Below are 15,686 nucleotides of genomic sequence, written 5' to 3'. Positions count from 1 at the left end.
AATGCAAAGGAGACAGGTGATTTTAATAGGAGGTGGCCACCTGGGGAACCTACCTTGTTTTGCCCATGGAGGATAGTGGTAGAGACTTAATCTCTTTTTACTGTGCTGTCAGCAACTAGGAACAGAGTCCCACACAAGTACCTGATCTGAACTACAGGCATTTGCACTGTCTGTTTTGCACAGGGTCAGAAAATGCAGCGTTTCTTTCTTGGCCTTAAAATCTGTGGAAGATAAATACCACCATGTTTGCAAGTAAGTGTCTTTTTTCACATTGGCTACAGGAATGAATTTAAGAGCTTTAATGAGCAGCTCTGCATGTCAGCAGCTGCAGCCCAGCAGTGCCACTGTTGACCCTGAGCTGATAAACTGGGAGCAGGAGCAGTGGGAGGGTCTGGAGAAGTGCTAGGTGAGCCAAGAGGGGAAGATGAGGAGAAGGAGCTGTTGTGCTGCAGTGAGATTGAGGCCCGGAGGAGAAGTGCTGTGGTCCCCTGGGTAGCAGGATTGTCTCTAGCTCCTGGCCTTCTGCAGGAATAAATAGAACAAGTTGGCCCTTTGCCCCAGTCTGCATCAGTAGGAACCCTTTACCCCAGCAAGTATCCTAAGCATGGGAAGTTAAAGAAAAAAGGAGGGTCCACAGTGCCTCCTGTCCAGGAGGCAGCAGGAGTGTTGGTGGGAAGAGGTGCTGGAGGTCTGTAGCCTAGTCCCTGTAAGCAGGGCTGTCCTGGCACTAGGTCACATCACTGGATTTGCACAGCTGAGCCCCAAGAACCACCACAGACAGAGATCCCACCACCTGCTCCAGTGCTGTGCTGGCCTGCTGGTAAAAAAAGCTTTTCCTGATGGATGGCAATGCCTTCCTCTACTGGCATTTCATTAATCAGCTCCACTGGCTGGGTTTCCCCAGCTGGACAGGAGCAGGCCAAGCAGAGCTTGGGAAAGCACTTGCTGCACGCTTTGTGGCGTTGCTCTTGCCTTGCTCTTCACTGGCTGCACGCAGCAGCAGATCCCCCGCTCTGACCTTGCTGGCCCAGATGCAGGGGGGTAAAACCAGGGGTGTGGGAGGAGGAGGATGCTGGCAGAAAGCACGGGCTGCCAGGCACGCAGGCAGGCTGTGGCAGCAGGAAGGAGGGAGTCAGTGGTGGCTGAAGGTCACATGCTGGGAGGTTCCAGAGCTGGAACTGTCACTGCTGCTTCAAAACAAGCTTCTTGACTGGGATCCCTCTTGTCCATCTGTCCTGCTCTTTTCCCTGCGTGTGTATTTGGTTGTATTGCTGCCGGGCACATTGCTCCCTACCAGCTGCTGTTGCAGCACTGGTTTTATGAGTTTGGGGATCTCTTCTGCCTGCCCATGAGGAAAGCCTTCCTGCCCTCCTCTCCCTGGACAAAAGCACTGCTTGCCACTGCTCAGCCTCCCTAATCAGAGGCAGAGCAAAGGAACATCTGCTCGAGAAGTGTTAAAAAGGAGGTGACAGAAGAGGAAAGCTCACTTCTTCCCCAAAGCCAATCTCGGAGGGACTGAAATGCAGTTGAGTTCCAGTGGTCATGGGTGTGCCAGGGAGGATGCAGATGGTTACTGGCGGGAGAGGAAGTATTATAAATGCTGTGGGGAGCCTTGAGTCATGGGCAGGACAGGGGAGATAGGCAGGCCACAGGATATAACTGATGCTGGACACAGCAAGGCAGGAGAGGGGAACAAATTTGATTTGGACTGCTCCCAGCTCAGGATGGCACAAGAATAATGGAGGGACGGAGGAGACCTGTAGTCCTGGAGGAGAAGCAGCAGGGAACAGGAAATAGGCAGACTCTCAGTCAAGGCTCACAAAACTGGCCATCCTCAGTGGAGCCAGGAAGTTCCTGGCAGTGTGGCTTGAGCCGTACACTGGATCCCAAGGGAAGGGCTGCCCCACTGGAGCATGCCCAGCTCCTACCACAGAGCTCAGTGCAGTGTGGTGCTGGGCATCTCTTTGAATTCCAGCCCCCGGCTCACTCACCCCTCGCTGACGGCTCAGCTGAGACAGCTCAGCTCCTCAATTTGGGGGAACGGGCCAGGAGCACACACACAGCAAAGGAACACAGGTGTCCACATCCATAAAATATTTATGTAGTGATCAATTTGTGCGCGGTCTCCTCCCACTGGATAATGGGGTGAGGGGCGACGCCAGCGCTTTCTGCACAATTCACCTGAGGTCGGGGTAAGAGGGAATGACCGAAAGTGGGCTGAAATAAGGGACATGAAACAAGACCCGAGGCTGCTTCGTGAACAAGGAAGGAGGAGGCCAGTTGCAAGCCAAGCATGATATCTGAGAGGCTGCCCGCACACAGCCTCCTCTGCCCGCTGGCTCGCCATTGTCCGGCGGCAGCTCCCCGCGGGCGGGCTGCCGGCACGGCAGGGACAGGGCTGTCTGGGGGGGCTCGAGAGAGGGGATAACGAGAGGGTTTGGGGTGCAGAGGAGAAGTTATGCCCTCTTTTAGGGGGGCAGCTCCGGGCAAGCACTAAAGTCTATGCCAAAAAAAAGGAATAAAATATTAAAAAGGAGGTAGAAGCACACCGTGCTGCGGCTGGGCTAGTTACGGAAATCAGTAGCAGGCGGGGCTTCAGCTAGCGGTGCCGGAGAGGGACTTCCCTCCGGGGAATCCTGCTGGACCGGGCCGCGTCCCTTCGCCCCGGGGCGCCCCGAAACCCTCCGGGGAGGCCGGGCCGCCCCTCGGCGGGGCAGGGACGGGGCCCGGCAGGGGAAAGGGAGGTTCTGCGGCGCTCCCTGTCCTGCTCGCTCCGCCCGGGACCGGCGGCGGGGACGGGCGGCAGCGGGGGCGGCTCCGGGCGGCCGCCGCCGCATCCCCGCCGCAGCGGAAGCCGCGCCCCCGCCGCCGGGGCCGGCCGGGCGCATCCCCCCGCCCGGCGCTCCCCGCCCCGTCCCGCCGCCGCCATGAACCCGCTCTTCGGCCCCAACCTCTTCCTCCTGCCGCAGGAGCAGCAGGGGCTGGCGGGCCCCGAGCTGCCGCCGCCGGCCGCCGCCGAGCCCCTGGGCGGGGAGCCGCCCGCCGGCCCCTTCCCCGCGCCGCCCGCCGCCATGGCCCTCCGCAACGACCTGGGCTCCAACATCAGCGTCCTCAAGACGCTGAACCTGCGGTTCCGCTGCTTCCTGGCCAAGGTCCACGAGCTGGAGCGGCGCAACCGGCAGCTGGAGAAGCAGCTGCAGCAGGCGCTGGAGGAGGGGGCGGGCGGCCGCGGCCGCGGGCCCCCGCGCCGGGACCAGGCGGTGCAGACCGGCTTCGTGGGTCCCATCCGCACGCTGGGGCTCGGGCTGGGGCCGGGGCTGGGGCTGGGCTCGGCCCGGGCGCTGGGGTCGCCCGGCTCCCGCCCCGGCGGTCCCGGCCAGCCGTCCGCCTTCTCCGCCGGCTCCCGCTTCATGCCCGGCACCATCTGGTCCTTCTCGCAAGCCCGGCGGCTCGGCCCGGGGCCCGAGACCACCCTGGTGCAGGGACCGGGCGTCTCCTGGGTCCACCCCGACGGGGTGGGAGTGCAGATCGACACCATCACCCCCGAGATCCGAGCCCTCTACAACGTGCTGGCCAAGGTGAAGAGGGAGCGCGACGAGTACAAGCGCAGGTGAGGAGGGGCGGCGGGAGCGAGGGGCACCGGCGGCATTCCCCGGGACCGAAACTATCGCCTGCAGGGCTCTGTCCGGTGCGCGATGTGAGGGGCAAGCAGGGAGGGAAGGCGACGGTCCTGGCCGGACTTCTCGGGAGCACAGGCAGCACGAGGAAAAATGTGGACTCCTGAAAGCATTTGTTTGTGCCTGGGTCTCCTCCCTTGCCGCCTGGTGTGCGAACCCCCTCGGGATGTTCGTTGAGCCTTGTTCCATCTTACCAACCTGGCATGAGGGACTAGAAATGCTTTTCCAGGCAGGGAAGGAATAACCCAGGAGCTGTGTTTTAAAACCAAGGGGATCTGGAAGTACTCAAGAAGGAGGAGCAGCCTGAAAGTAGCTGAGGAGGGTGGACATGCAGCAGTGAGTGGGTTTGGATAGGAGAAAGCTGCTGGGAAGGAAGGAGTTCTCTGAACGTGTCAGAAGGTGTCGAGAAGCCCTTCAGCAGGTTGGCTGGCCTCTCCTAGGCCCTTTCCCTCTGCAGTGCTCTCCAGCTGGCCCCTCAGCAGCAGAGAGCCGAGGCAGGACACCCCACTCCTCGGGGGCTTTCCTCCCGACCCAAAATAGCTGTGGCTTGGCACGTGCCTTGGAGAAGGGCGAAGCAGAATGCAAAGCTAATCTCTTGGCCGGTTCTTCTTTCCCGTGCAGGGTGGCCGCCGCTCTTGCCTCTTGCCAGCGGTGGTTTTGTGTCCGGCCAGTTTCCGAGGCTGCCCCCGGATCCGCACGTAGGATGAGATCAGGCTGGGCTGGCGTCGGAGGGTCAGAGCATGGGGCTGGGCAAGAGTGTCACTGGGGACTGACACCACCCCAGCCAGTGCTTTGGGGTTTTTTCAGAAGTCCCGTTATGACGCTTTGGACGCAGTTAGAAAGTTTGTGATTCCACTCCCAACTCCCCACAGGGGCTGTGCCACCCACCAGTTCTGCACGGCCACAATGCCAATATCAAGGCTGGGGTCCAAGGTGACACCCTGTGCTTTTGGCTTTATAAGGCTTAGGCTGGGCAAACTTGCCTGTCAGATGCTCTGGAGGCACTGAGCAAGGCACATGGAAAGGAAGAGTTGGCATTTTTCTTTCCCACCAACTGCTGCATGTACCTAAGGCCTTTTATGATTAAGCCAGTGGTCAGGGTCCTTCTCCAGAGAGGAGCAGCACTCCTTGCATTGCATTTTCAGATCAGAGAGTGGGAAGCTGGATCCTGTTTCTTGGCCAGGAAAGCTTGACAATCAAAGTGGGTCAGCCAGAGAAGACCAAGTTAGGTTTGTTGGTGCTGCTGAAACTTTGGGAGAATGGAGAGCTTTTCAGGGTTGTCCTGCTCTGGCAAGTGAGCTTCAGGGAAGGCTGCAGAGGGGTTGACAGAGGGACTGCTGAGGGTGAGATGGAGGGGCACCACAAGCTGCTATGAGCTGCTGTTATGGTGGGATCTATTTTTGGTGTGTGTTACCAGGAGCTGGGGGAAAGCAGACCCCACCCCCAGACCTTATCCAGCACTGGGAACTTTCTGATGGTACAGCCAGGTCCCAAACAGGGGAATGGAACAGAAGGATTCAGTTTCCACACCCTTCTCCATGCTGGGGGCTGACACCAACATCCCTTGGGAGCTGAGAGTTCCCTTCCCGGTGGGCTGTGATCTGCCATGGGGACAGTGCAGCTGGTGTCATGCCTTTGCCACCTGCCTGGAGACAGATGGAAGAGGCCATATTAACACAGGACTTCCCAGTTCTCTTACTCATGGCTTGGGTGCTGGAGCTTGTGCTTTTATCAGGACAGTGTTGCTGCTGTGTGCCCCACAGCACTTGGAGCAGTGCAGCAGGAGCTTCTCTCCGGATACACAGGGTCTGAAATTCAAGTCAGGGATCCAGGAAGGCTCTGGGGGCTGTAGGGAAGGATGAGAATAATTGTAGCAGCAGGAGAGAGGCTCACAGGGGCTGCACTTGGGAGGAGCAGACTGAAATTAGGTGGCCTGGATAGGGGCAAAGGGTGTCTGTGAATATCACACAAACTTGCAAAGTGCTGGGGATCTGGGAGTCTCATCAGGTTTGTGCTGTCTGCTACACCTAGTACTTGTATTCACAAGTAGTTCTTATCCTGGATGTTGCAAGGACACACTGGAGGTGTGGAGTGGGCAGTGCTACAACACAGTGTGTTAGAGTCACAGAATGGTTTGGGTTGGAGAAGGCCTTTAGGGGTGACCCAGCCCTATCTCCCTCCCTGCTGTGAGGTTTCACTAGGTCAGGTTGCTCAAAGTGCTGACCTTGAACATTTCCAGTGATAGGCTATCTACAACTTCTCTGGGCAACCTGCTCCAGTGTCTCACCACCGTCATAAAAAATTGTTCCTTATGTCCAATCTAAACCTGCCTTCTTTCAGGTTAAAACCTTCACCTCTTGTCACTGCAGGCAAAAGGTCTGGTACAAAGTCTCTCCATCATTCTTATAAGCCCTCTTGTTTATTAAAATGCTTCAAGAAGTGTTTTGTTGTTGTAATTGCCCTCTGAGGAGCTGTGCCAGGCTGCAGGGCCATCCCCACTGAGGTGAGCTCCAGCATAGCTCAGATGTGGCAAGAGGGGGGATAAGGGGAGCCTCAGGCCCCGAGCAGCCCAAAGCCCCGGTGTGCACTGACCCTGCAGGATGGGGTAAGTGCCTGTTGCAGTGAGCAGGATTTTTAAAATGGATGGGGGAATTGTTGATTTTTCTAAGTGAACTTGTTGAAGGGACACACGTGGCAGGGACAGCACTGCATCTTTCCAGGTCCCTGGCTTTGGGAGAGCTGTCCCCTAGCTGACAAGGAGATGGTCAGGTCTGCGTGCAGCTGGGACCCTGCTGCCCTGGCTGTCTGCCTTTGGGCAGGTTGTTGCTTTGCAGCAGTGCAGGGAGGACCTCCCCTGTGCCCTTGGTGCACCGCTGGCCCTGGGGTTGTGCGGGGCAGCCTTGCTTCCAGCTGGCAGCGACCTGGCGGCGGGCGCAGTGCTGCAGGCAGGTTATTATTAGGAGTGGTGCATTGCAGGAGGGAGCAGGGGAGAAGGAGCCAGGCAGGAGATGAGGGAGAGAGGTTCGCAGTGGATGGGTGCACGGAGTTGTCCCTGGTGGGGGGATTTGTCTCTCTTTTCTCCTGCCTTTTAAGCCGGTGTGTATGTGACCTGCTGTCGTCTTCCACAGCATTGGTGTGAAATGAACTCTCAGCAGGATTTGCAGCTGTGCTTTACGTCCCCAGTGAGTCTGGGCTATATAGAGACCCAGAGGGAGGCGGGGACCAAAAAAGAGGCAGTGCCACACCAAGAAAGATGCTGAAATTTTTTTATTATGGTGGAAGGCGTTTTTGTCCCTGGGGAGGGAGGCTTTGTTTGAGCAGTTCCCATATAAGGGCAATTCTACCTTTTAACTTTCTCCTTTCTTTTCCCTTCATCTCTCTTTTCCCAAAGGGATGGGAACAATCTTTGATTCCTCTTCTGAAGCTGTGGTATGGATCCAACACCAACAGGAGTGTGTGCTTTTGTCCTTGTTTGAGTAAGGAGCAGCATTGCTAGCTTTAAGAGCTTAGAAATTCACAAGCCAGGGCTCTCCCACATCCTCAGATTGTCCAGATACCCTGAGATAACAAATCTGAGGGCTTTTCATACGCTTTCTGGCCTCCTAGACCTTCGGATTTATTGTTCAGACTTGGTGTGGGTAAGTGAGAGGAGAGATTTTTCACATCCTTGTGCAGAGTCGCAGTGTCTGTGTTGGTGCTTGTAGGCATTAAATAGAAACCAGACCTCACAGCACCGGGAAGAGCCCAGCTCTGGTTGCTATCCCAGAGAGATCTCGCTTTCTCAGAAAAATCTGGCTCTCCCAGAAGAGCCAGGAGCTGGGTAAGAATGCAGCAGCCCTGCCCCATGCTGCACCACAGCACATGCCACCCCCCTTGCTCTATGGGATCCTCATTAAGCCAAGAGCTGTAGGACTTGATGGACTCCCAACAGACCGTGGGCTGGGCCAACACTGCAGTGAGATCCAAGAGGTTGATCTCATGCAGTGAAATATAATATAATAATTGCTAGGGGATGTGCCTTTGCACAGCAAGGCTGGGCGCCTTACAGCTCTGCTTTTTGCAAAGCTGCAGAGCCCAATACCCACCGGACAGCCTGGCATAAAGTGGCAGAATCCATCCTGCTTCCTTGTGGGATGAACACAGTGTTCCTTAATCCAGTCTGTTACTTAGCAGTAGAGCCAAGGGGTCTTGTGCCCCTGCCCAGGCAGCGTGGCCTGGCCCGGGGCGGTGCTCTGCACTGGGACAGGCAGAAGAGCAGCCCTTCATGCACATCGTGGTCACTTCACACTGTGAGGTGGTTTGGTCAGGATCAGGGTTTGTGCTTCTGGACAGCCTGAACTGCAACGCTGCAGACACACGAATGTGGTCGCAAAAGCGGTGCAGGTGGGGGCAGCTCTGCAGTACACCTGCAGACCCATTGTTGGGGGTTGGAGCTGCTGTGACCCAGGGCTGTGGGGCTCAGGGGCAGATGGAGAGGCGGGTGGGCTGTGACAGGCCGTGGTGTCATGCCTTTGCCAGCCCCGGCGTGCTCCCAGCTGCCGTGCAGAGCCTGCAGTCGGTGTCCCCAGCTCCCCCCACGGCAGGGCGGCCGTGCTGGGGCAGCATTTGTGCCCGGGGGGGCCGATGGGCTTGGCAGCTGCCATCCCTGAAAACAAGAGGCCATGCATTCCTGGGCACGTTCTCCTTCCCACCCTGGTGCTGTCATCCCCCGCTCCCGGATAGCTTTGGGGTGAGCAGCTGCCGCCCCGTCCTCTCCCTTTGGCAGCCGGCGAGGCGAGGCCGATGGGGTCTGACCAGCGTTTGTCTCCCTAGATGGGAAGAGGAGTACACGGTGCGTGTCCAGCTTCAGGACCGGGTGACTGAGCTGCAGGAGGTGAGCCTTGCTGTTCCCCCTTTTCTGCACCCCAGCTGCCCCACACTGCTGCTGATTTACCCATCTTTCTCTTTCCCCGGCGCAGGAAGCCCAGGAGGCCGAAGCTTGCCAGGAGGAGCTGGCCATGAAGGTGGAGCAGCTCAAGGCAGAGCTTGTTGTCTTCAAGGGACTGATGAGCAATGTGAGTCCCTAATCCCTCTCCAACCCCACAGCAGTGTCCTACCCACGTGGCGGGCCACGTAAAAAAGCAGTTCCTTGGTGGGGCCCATCCAGCAACTGGGAGGGTTGGTCTGGGGTGCAGTGAGCAAAGCAGGGATGTGGGAGTAGTCCTGCATGAGGAGGAACGTGGGGGCATCGATTGCCATCTTGTGTAATATTCCTCTTCTGTCCCCTTCCTGTGGTGCCGTGGGTTCAGAACATCACGGAGCTGGACACCAAGATCCAGGAGAAGGCCATGAAGGTGGACATGGACATCTGCCGTCGCATCGACATCACTGCCAAGCTGTGTGATGTGGCACAGCAGCGGAACTGCGAGGACATGATCAAGATGTTTCAGGTGAGAAGCGCCCGCTGCTGCTCCCGACTCAGCCACCAGCTCTGGGGAGGAGAGATCCCAAAGGAGGTAGAAGAGACAACACCAGCCCCCTGCTAGGGGAGACACTTGGTCACCCTCGCTCCTTGTGGTCCCTTGCTTTCTGTCTCTCTCGGGAGGACCAGGCTAGAGGGCACAGAGTGGAGGTGGAAAGCTTCAGATGTTGCTTTGGAGATCAAGAGTCCCCTCCACCTCTTGCTGACCTGTTGGTGTTGGGCCCGGGGACATCACAGTGCTAGGGGAACAGCTGCAGGAGGGAGACAAGTTGCTTGAGTGTCTGTCTCTAACTCCATCTCTTTCCTTTCCCTTCCCCTCTCCGTCATCTTCTCTCTGTCTCTCTTCTCTGTCTCTGTCTCTTTTCTCTTTCTGGATGTTGCTGCCTTTCTGTCTTGCTCTTTGTCCCTACAGAAGCAACTGGTTAGTTCCATTCAGTTGAGAAATTTTAAAAATTTTAAACTTTCTTTTAAAAAGGTCGGCCTATAAATATTGACATATTTCACCTTTTTCAGACTGTCTCTTTTTTCCTGTTTGTGTCACTGTGTTTCCCTGTCTCTGGACTGGGGTGGTGGGCAATTTGAGTTTTTCTACAGTAAAACCATGTTGGTTTTTTTCTCATCAAATTCATAGATTCCATCTTTAGTTGCTTAGTTTTAATTTTACAAAATGCTAAAACCATGTTTTATCCATTGCACCCATCTTTAACCTGATCATAATGAGCCCGTCTCTCTCTCTCTCTCTCTCTCTTCTTCCTTCCTTTCTTTCTGTCTTTCTCTCTTTCCCTGCCTTTCTGTCCCTCCACCATTCCTTTCCCCTCCATCTCCTCCCAACTGCCTGCTCCTGCCCTCGGACCCGGCCTCGTTTCTGTAGTCTCTGCACTTGTCTCCCGTTAAGGTCCCAGCCTCGGTGGGGCGGAAGCGGGAGCGCAAGCAGGTCAGCGACGAGGACACCTCGCTGTCGGAGAGCGATGCCTCCCGGAAGCCTGAGGAGGAGGAGGAGGACGAGACCACGGCCATGAGTATCAATGAGGAAATGCAGAGGATGCTGAACCAGCTGTGAGTGCGGCTGCTGTGCACCTCTGCCCACGGTGTCGAGCCAGGCTCCAGCGCCAGGCTCCCTGCTGGTCCTGGGATGGGGAGGGCGAGGGTGGTCTGTGGCTTCCCTGCCCAGGTGAGGGCGAGATGAGAGATGCTGCTGTGGAGAATGGTCACCCTGTGCTCTGTGGCACAGTGGGAATGACCCCCTGGGGGACCTGAGCCCGCCTGTGCCGAGAGTGGGAGCTGGACCAGCTCCCCTCCTCTTGCCCTCCTCCTGTCTTTTGGGAATCTGTGCCCGGATTTGCTGGGGCTCCTGACTGTAAGGCCAGCCCCTTCCCATCAGCTGTTGGGTTTGGGCACACCTGAGTTCACCCTAACCAGATTCCCAAGAGCTGCAGCCCTGCCCGTGAGCGGGTGCAAGGCTTTGGCACCAACACAGCCCCCTGCCTGCTGTGCTCTCCTGCTGGGTGCTGACGTGCTGTTCCCTTGTGCCCAGGAGAGAATATGACTTTGAGGATGACTGTGACAGCCTCACGTGGGAGGAGACAGAAGAAACGCTGCTCCTCTGGGAGGACTTCTCTGGATATGCCATTGCAGCCGCAGAGGTGCAGGGGGAGGTAACGGTGGTGACAGGGCCCTGAGGTCTTGTTGGGTTGGGACACTTGATCCTGCCTCAGCCTGGGAAGATGCTCTCTGAAAGACCAGATTTCAGCCCTTTCCCTTTGCAGGCTGGTACAGGATGCTTTCCTGCCTTTTCTGCGTGAGTACATTACAGCATCCCTGTCGAGGTCTCCTTTTTAGAGACAGGCCAGGGACCTGTAGCCTGAGGGGTGTACTGAGGGCTGGGTGCACACGTGGGGAGAGCCACAGCCCATCCTGAACAGAACACTTCCTCTGGCTGGACTGGTGTCTGGTGATTCTTGCTCATGTTCTCCAGCCCAGCTACCCATTGTGTAGCAAAACTGCCTGAAGAGGGGCCTTGGTATCTGGCCAAAGCCCTTGTCATCCCAGGTCTTTGGCCCTTGGCAGTCCCCTGGGGATCTGTCATATTTGGGAATGGTCTTTGCTCTCCAAATCTTCAGTGCAATGCTGGACTTGTTTGGGCTGATGTGTCACTGCCCAGTGTGGCGAGTCCTGAGTCTCTCAAGTCCATGTTGACAAGACTGACTCCTGTCTTATTTGTACTACACTGTATATATTTCTTCCTCTTTTCCCTGTGCTGCCAGTTCTTTCTCTGATTTGTCTCTCTCTTGCCTTTGGCTCCTCATGTTGGACGCTTCTCTGCCTCTAAACCTGCTGTCTGCTCTCCTCAGCAGCAGGATGACAGCCTGGAGAAGGTGATCAAGGACACAGAGTCGCTGTTCAAGAGCCGTGAGAAGGAGTACCAAGAAACCATCGACCAAATAGAGGTGGGAGAAGGAAGAAATGGGGGAGGGGTGGCACAGAAGGGTCTGAGATGGGGGAGTGAGTCCCTGGGGGAGTGAGACACAATGCTGGAGCAGTCACTGGCAATGTGGGTGACAGCCCCTCGGTCTGGCCATGCCCACCACGTGCCCTGGGATCATCTTTGCACTGTTTCCCTTGAGCAGCTGGAACTGGCTACAGCCAAAAATGACATGAACCGGCACCTCCACGAGTACATGGAGATGTGCAGCATGAAGCGAGGCTTGGATGTGCAGATGGAGACTTGCCGGCGGCTCATCACCCAGTCTGGGGACAGGTGAGCTCCAGCAGGAGAGCCAGGACACCCAGGCTCTGGGTCTGAAGCCAGGGTGGTGGTGAGAGGGAGCTGAAGGACATGGTAGAACTCCTGCCCTGCCCTCATGTGGAGAGAGGGCAGTTCCCAGAGGCTGTTGAACTCCTGGCTGGCCTCCACACAGGTCATGGTGCTGCCTCTGCAGAAGGTCACTTTTGACCTTTTTGACACACAGGAGTCACTTCTGACACATGAAGCAAGACCTCTGAGAGAGAGAGGAGCTTCCATTGTGCAGGGACATCGTGTAAGTCCCCAAAGGCCTTTGGAGCCAGAGTGGCTCCAGGCTGGGGACCCCTGTGGTGGACTTCCACAGACCCCTAGCCTTACATACCTTGTCAGGGTTGTGCTCTGGGCAGGTCCCTCCAGTATCTCCCCCAGCTCTGCTTCATGCTCTGGAATGGAATGGTGTCCTCTGGAACACCCTCCCAGCACCCAGGCATTCTTGCAGATTTACACATGCCCAAAGGGGCACTTCAGCTTCTCTCCTCCTTGCTCTGGTGACCCCTGCCCACACCAGACTGGGTCCTTTCCCTGCCCCTGGGTGATGCTATGACTGCTGCCCTTTACTGTTCTCTGCAGAAAGTCTCCTGCCTTCACCCCGACCTCCAACAGCGAGTCGGCCCCGAATGAGGAGAGCGAGGAATCTGACCGTGATCCTCCCAGCGACGCTTCCATCAGATAATGAGGGGAGGCCCGGCTCCCTCGGACCCCCTTCCTGGCACGGGGTTGCCTGAGTCACACCTGGGAGAGACTGTCAGGGACGTGGAACTGCTGGTAAACGTCTGTCGCCCAGGCTCACTCTCGTTTTGGAGTGCTTGGCAGATCCCACATGCCCCTTCATTGGATACCTTGCAAATGGGAATAGCTAGATAGACCTGAGGGCCCTTGCCCGGGCTGCTCTGCCTTCAGCCCCTTCTCTATTCCCTTTCCCTGCTTTGGTTAAACCGTGGTTTGGGCGGGGAGGCTCCAAACCTGCCACGGTGGCGTTCTGCAGGATGTGTTCCCAGGCGCCCCAGACCCGCCTCCTCTGGCCTCCGTCCTGGTGCACTTGACCTGCCCCTGCCCTCCCTGCGCTACACGGAGCCGAACGAGAGCCGTACCTCCCTGCAAACTGGACCTGACACTGGTGCCAACTGGACCGAGCCCGGGGCTCTCCCTGTCCTTGCTGCTGGCCGGTACCTGGTGGTCCCCACGCCGTGCCGGGCACCCCCAGCCCTGCCACGCCTTCTCCGGGGCGGGGGCTGAGTCCCGCTCACTGTGCACTTTGCTTTGCCGCCCCTCACGTCTGTGTTACGGGGGCGAGGTCATTAAATGGGACAGTTTCCTTTTCTACAGCTTGGCTGGGTGTGGGCTCTCCCTGTACGACGCGTGGCTCGAGGCGGGGCTGTCGTCCATCAGACCCCAAGCCCACATCAGTGGGTTTCTCCATGGGAGTCCCATCCCTTGGGCGTGCCAGGCGGGACTGGCAGATGGGACAGTGGTGAGATCCCTGTGCTTAGAGCCCCTGGCTCTCAATAGGCACTGGTGCTGCATGGGCTGCCTTGTTTTTAACCTGAAGCATCATCAATGCAGAGGTTGAAGGATTGAAAATGGAACTGATCCTGGCTTGTGAACCTCTTCCTGTTTCCTGGCCTCTCCTCCCACACCAGGGCATCCCAGAGCACCTTCTTTCCTGCCCTTCCTGCCCTCAATCCCATATCCACTTCAGTGTAATTGCGGTGGGGGATCCCCTGTCCCACCATCTCCTGTGGCATTTTCCTGGCTGGCTGCAGCACCTGCTCCTCCGGTGATGGTGACGGGAGGCTGGGGGCTGCCAGGATGTCAGGAGGGAGCGAGCAGCCTCCAGAGAGGCAGTGTGATCACTGAGAAGTGGACACAGCCTGCACAGCCAAGGCAGGAGAAGCTTTGGAGAAAAAATGCTTCCCACTAAAGGTACTGAAGGGAAGAGAAAGTACATGACAGCAGAGTTTTTGGATCATCGCTAAGATTAGGTATGGAAGGTCAAATGGGGGCTGAGGGATGCACAAGAGTTTCTCTCTATAGATGTGGCCTGGGTGGCTGATGCTGCTGGGTGCTTGAGGTGGGAGCACTGTGGCATCCATGCACTGCACCACTGTGTCCGTGTTTAGGCAGGGTGAGGTGCTCTGCCCGTGCCTGCACAATGTGTTAAGGCATGTGCTGGCATTTCAGCAGGGGCTGAGCTGGTTAGAGCAGGCAGGGAGGCGAGTCCCTGCAAATGGCAGAAGAATTGAGCAGGAAACGAGAAATCAGGGTGCAGGTGGAGTATTGCTGATGCTGGGGAATGGCAGTTCCTCAGCCTGTGGTCTGCTGCAGTTCCTGACTGCCATCTTCACTTCTTGCAGGAAGTTGGGAAAGTGTTCCACGGGAGTAGCAGGGTGCTGGGAAGCAGCAGAAGCCCTGGCTGCCTGTGGGTGTGTGGGTAGCTGGGAGGTGTGTGCCTCAGTGCCTGCCATGCCCCTCACCTCTATGCCACGTTGTTCAACTGTTTCCATTTCTTTCCCTCTTCCCTCTTTATTTTTCCACCTAAAAGTGCTAAAGTCAGAGGAAATGTTTTCCTATTTCAGTTTTCTACTTTCAAGTGATGATGCCTCGCGCACACAGTAGATCAGGGGTCACTTCTTATCCTGTCTGGAGGCTCTTCAGTTTCATGCAAATCCCCTTTCCTGTAGGCATCTTTGCACTGTTTTCTGTTCTTTCTCTCCTGTGGAGAGTTCTGTAAGTGGCTGACAATTTCTGGCTTCCCCTGTGCATAATCCAGGACATGCATACCTTTGCCTTGGTACTGCTTAAGGAACGCACAAGACTGCAGAGTACGTGCCCTGAGAGATTTCAGGAGTGAAGCACAGAGGGACTGACACCTCTGCCTTGAGCAGTCATTGCCCAGAGGAGCAGCAGGTGCTAGACACCCGTGTCCCAGGACACATGGTGATCCTGGTCCCATGCTGCCTTCCAGGACTCCATGTGCAGTGGAACCGAAACTCTCTGCCACCCACGTGTGCAAGATGCTGTTCCCTGGTGAATTGTATCACCAGCAAGAGGCTCTATTCGCCCACCAGTCTGACAGCCTCCAGGATTTCTCCAGCAGGATATGCGGTGTGGATCCTTTGCCTCAGCAATTCCTCAGTATGGAAGCACATCCCAAGGTGCCCGGTGTTAGCTGGGCCACCTTCCTGTCCAGCAGTGGTGACCCCACATCTTTGATGCTGAAATGAGATGTGGTCCCTCCATCTATTGAGTTCTTCACTGTGGGCTCCTTTTCATTCTTTGGGGAGTGTGGAGCCTGCTTTTCTCCACCATGCACCCTGCTGGGAACTCTGATGTCTAGGAACTACGCAGTGCGGTGTTGTTTCTTGAGTCCCTAATGTCACCTTTTTTCCAGGACACCTCTTGGCACTGCCTGCTCAGGGAGCAGTATCAAGTCCTGTCTTGCTCAGTGTTGGTGCATTAATGTGAATGTTTTATGCCCAAGACAGTCTGAGCACAGACTGAATGGGGTTCCATGGCAGGATGCATATGGGCAGTCTCTCTGCCAGCATCCAGCTCAGGACTGTGGCTGCTGAGTGCTGACCTCTTGAACATTTGTCCAAGACCATCTTTTTAGGATCATATCTTTGGACTTGCAATAAGGTCTCCCCTGACTATTTAGGCAGGCTGGTTCATCAGCTCCTACCCCTCAGGAATGTTGAAAGGAAGATTCTCCCTTGGGCAGGGAGAATTGGCTTAGAGGTCACCT

At 56.6% G+C, this 15,686-nt stretch overlaps 1 protein-coding gene across 4 annotated transcripts; it reads left to right on the top strand.

Annotated features, from left to right (window-relative positions):
* Positions 1–2,891: 2,891 nt before the first annotated feature.
* On the top strand, positions 2,892–13,266 carry IFFO1 (intermediate filament family orphan 1). 4 transcript variants are annotated; one of them, XM_085591950.1, is made up of 9 exons: positions 2,892–3,610; positions 8,490–8,550; positions 8,636–8,731; positions 8,966–9,106; positions 10,010–10,194; positions 10,673–10,793; positions 11,493–11,585; positions 11,766–11,896; positions 12,512–13,266. In XM_085591950.1, the coding sequence occupies exons 1-9, from the start codon at positions 2,928–2,930 to the stop codon at positions 12,612–12,614; spliced, it is 1,614 nt and encodes a 537-aa protein (XP_085448076.1). In that variant the 5' UTR covers positions 2,892–2,927; the 3' UTR covers positions 12,615–13,266. The 4 variants fall into 4 exon arrangements, with proteins under 4 accessions (XP_085448076.1, XP_085448095.1, XP_021404671.1 ...); XM_085591969.1 differs by having other exon boundaries at positions 2,894–3,610; positions 10,034–10,194; XM_021548996.3 differs by having other exon boundaries at positions 2,895–3,610; positions 11,490–11,585.
* The last annotated feature ends 2,420 nt before the right edge of the window (positions 13,267–15,686 follow it).

This window comes from Lonchura striata, chromosome 1 (assembly GCF_050655825.1).
Source record: "Lonchura striata isolate lonStrDom1 chromosome 1, ASM5065582v1, whole genome shotgun sequence".
NCBI classification, from domain to species: domain Eukaryota; kingdom Metazoa; phylum Chordata; class Aves; order Passeriformes; family Estrildidae; genus Lonchura; species Lonchura striata.
This window is presented reverse-complemented; position numbering and strand designations above follow the sequence as displayed.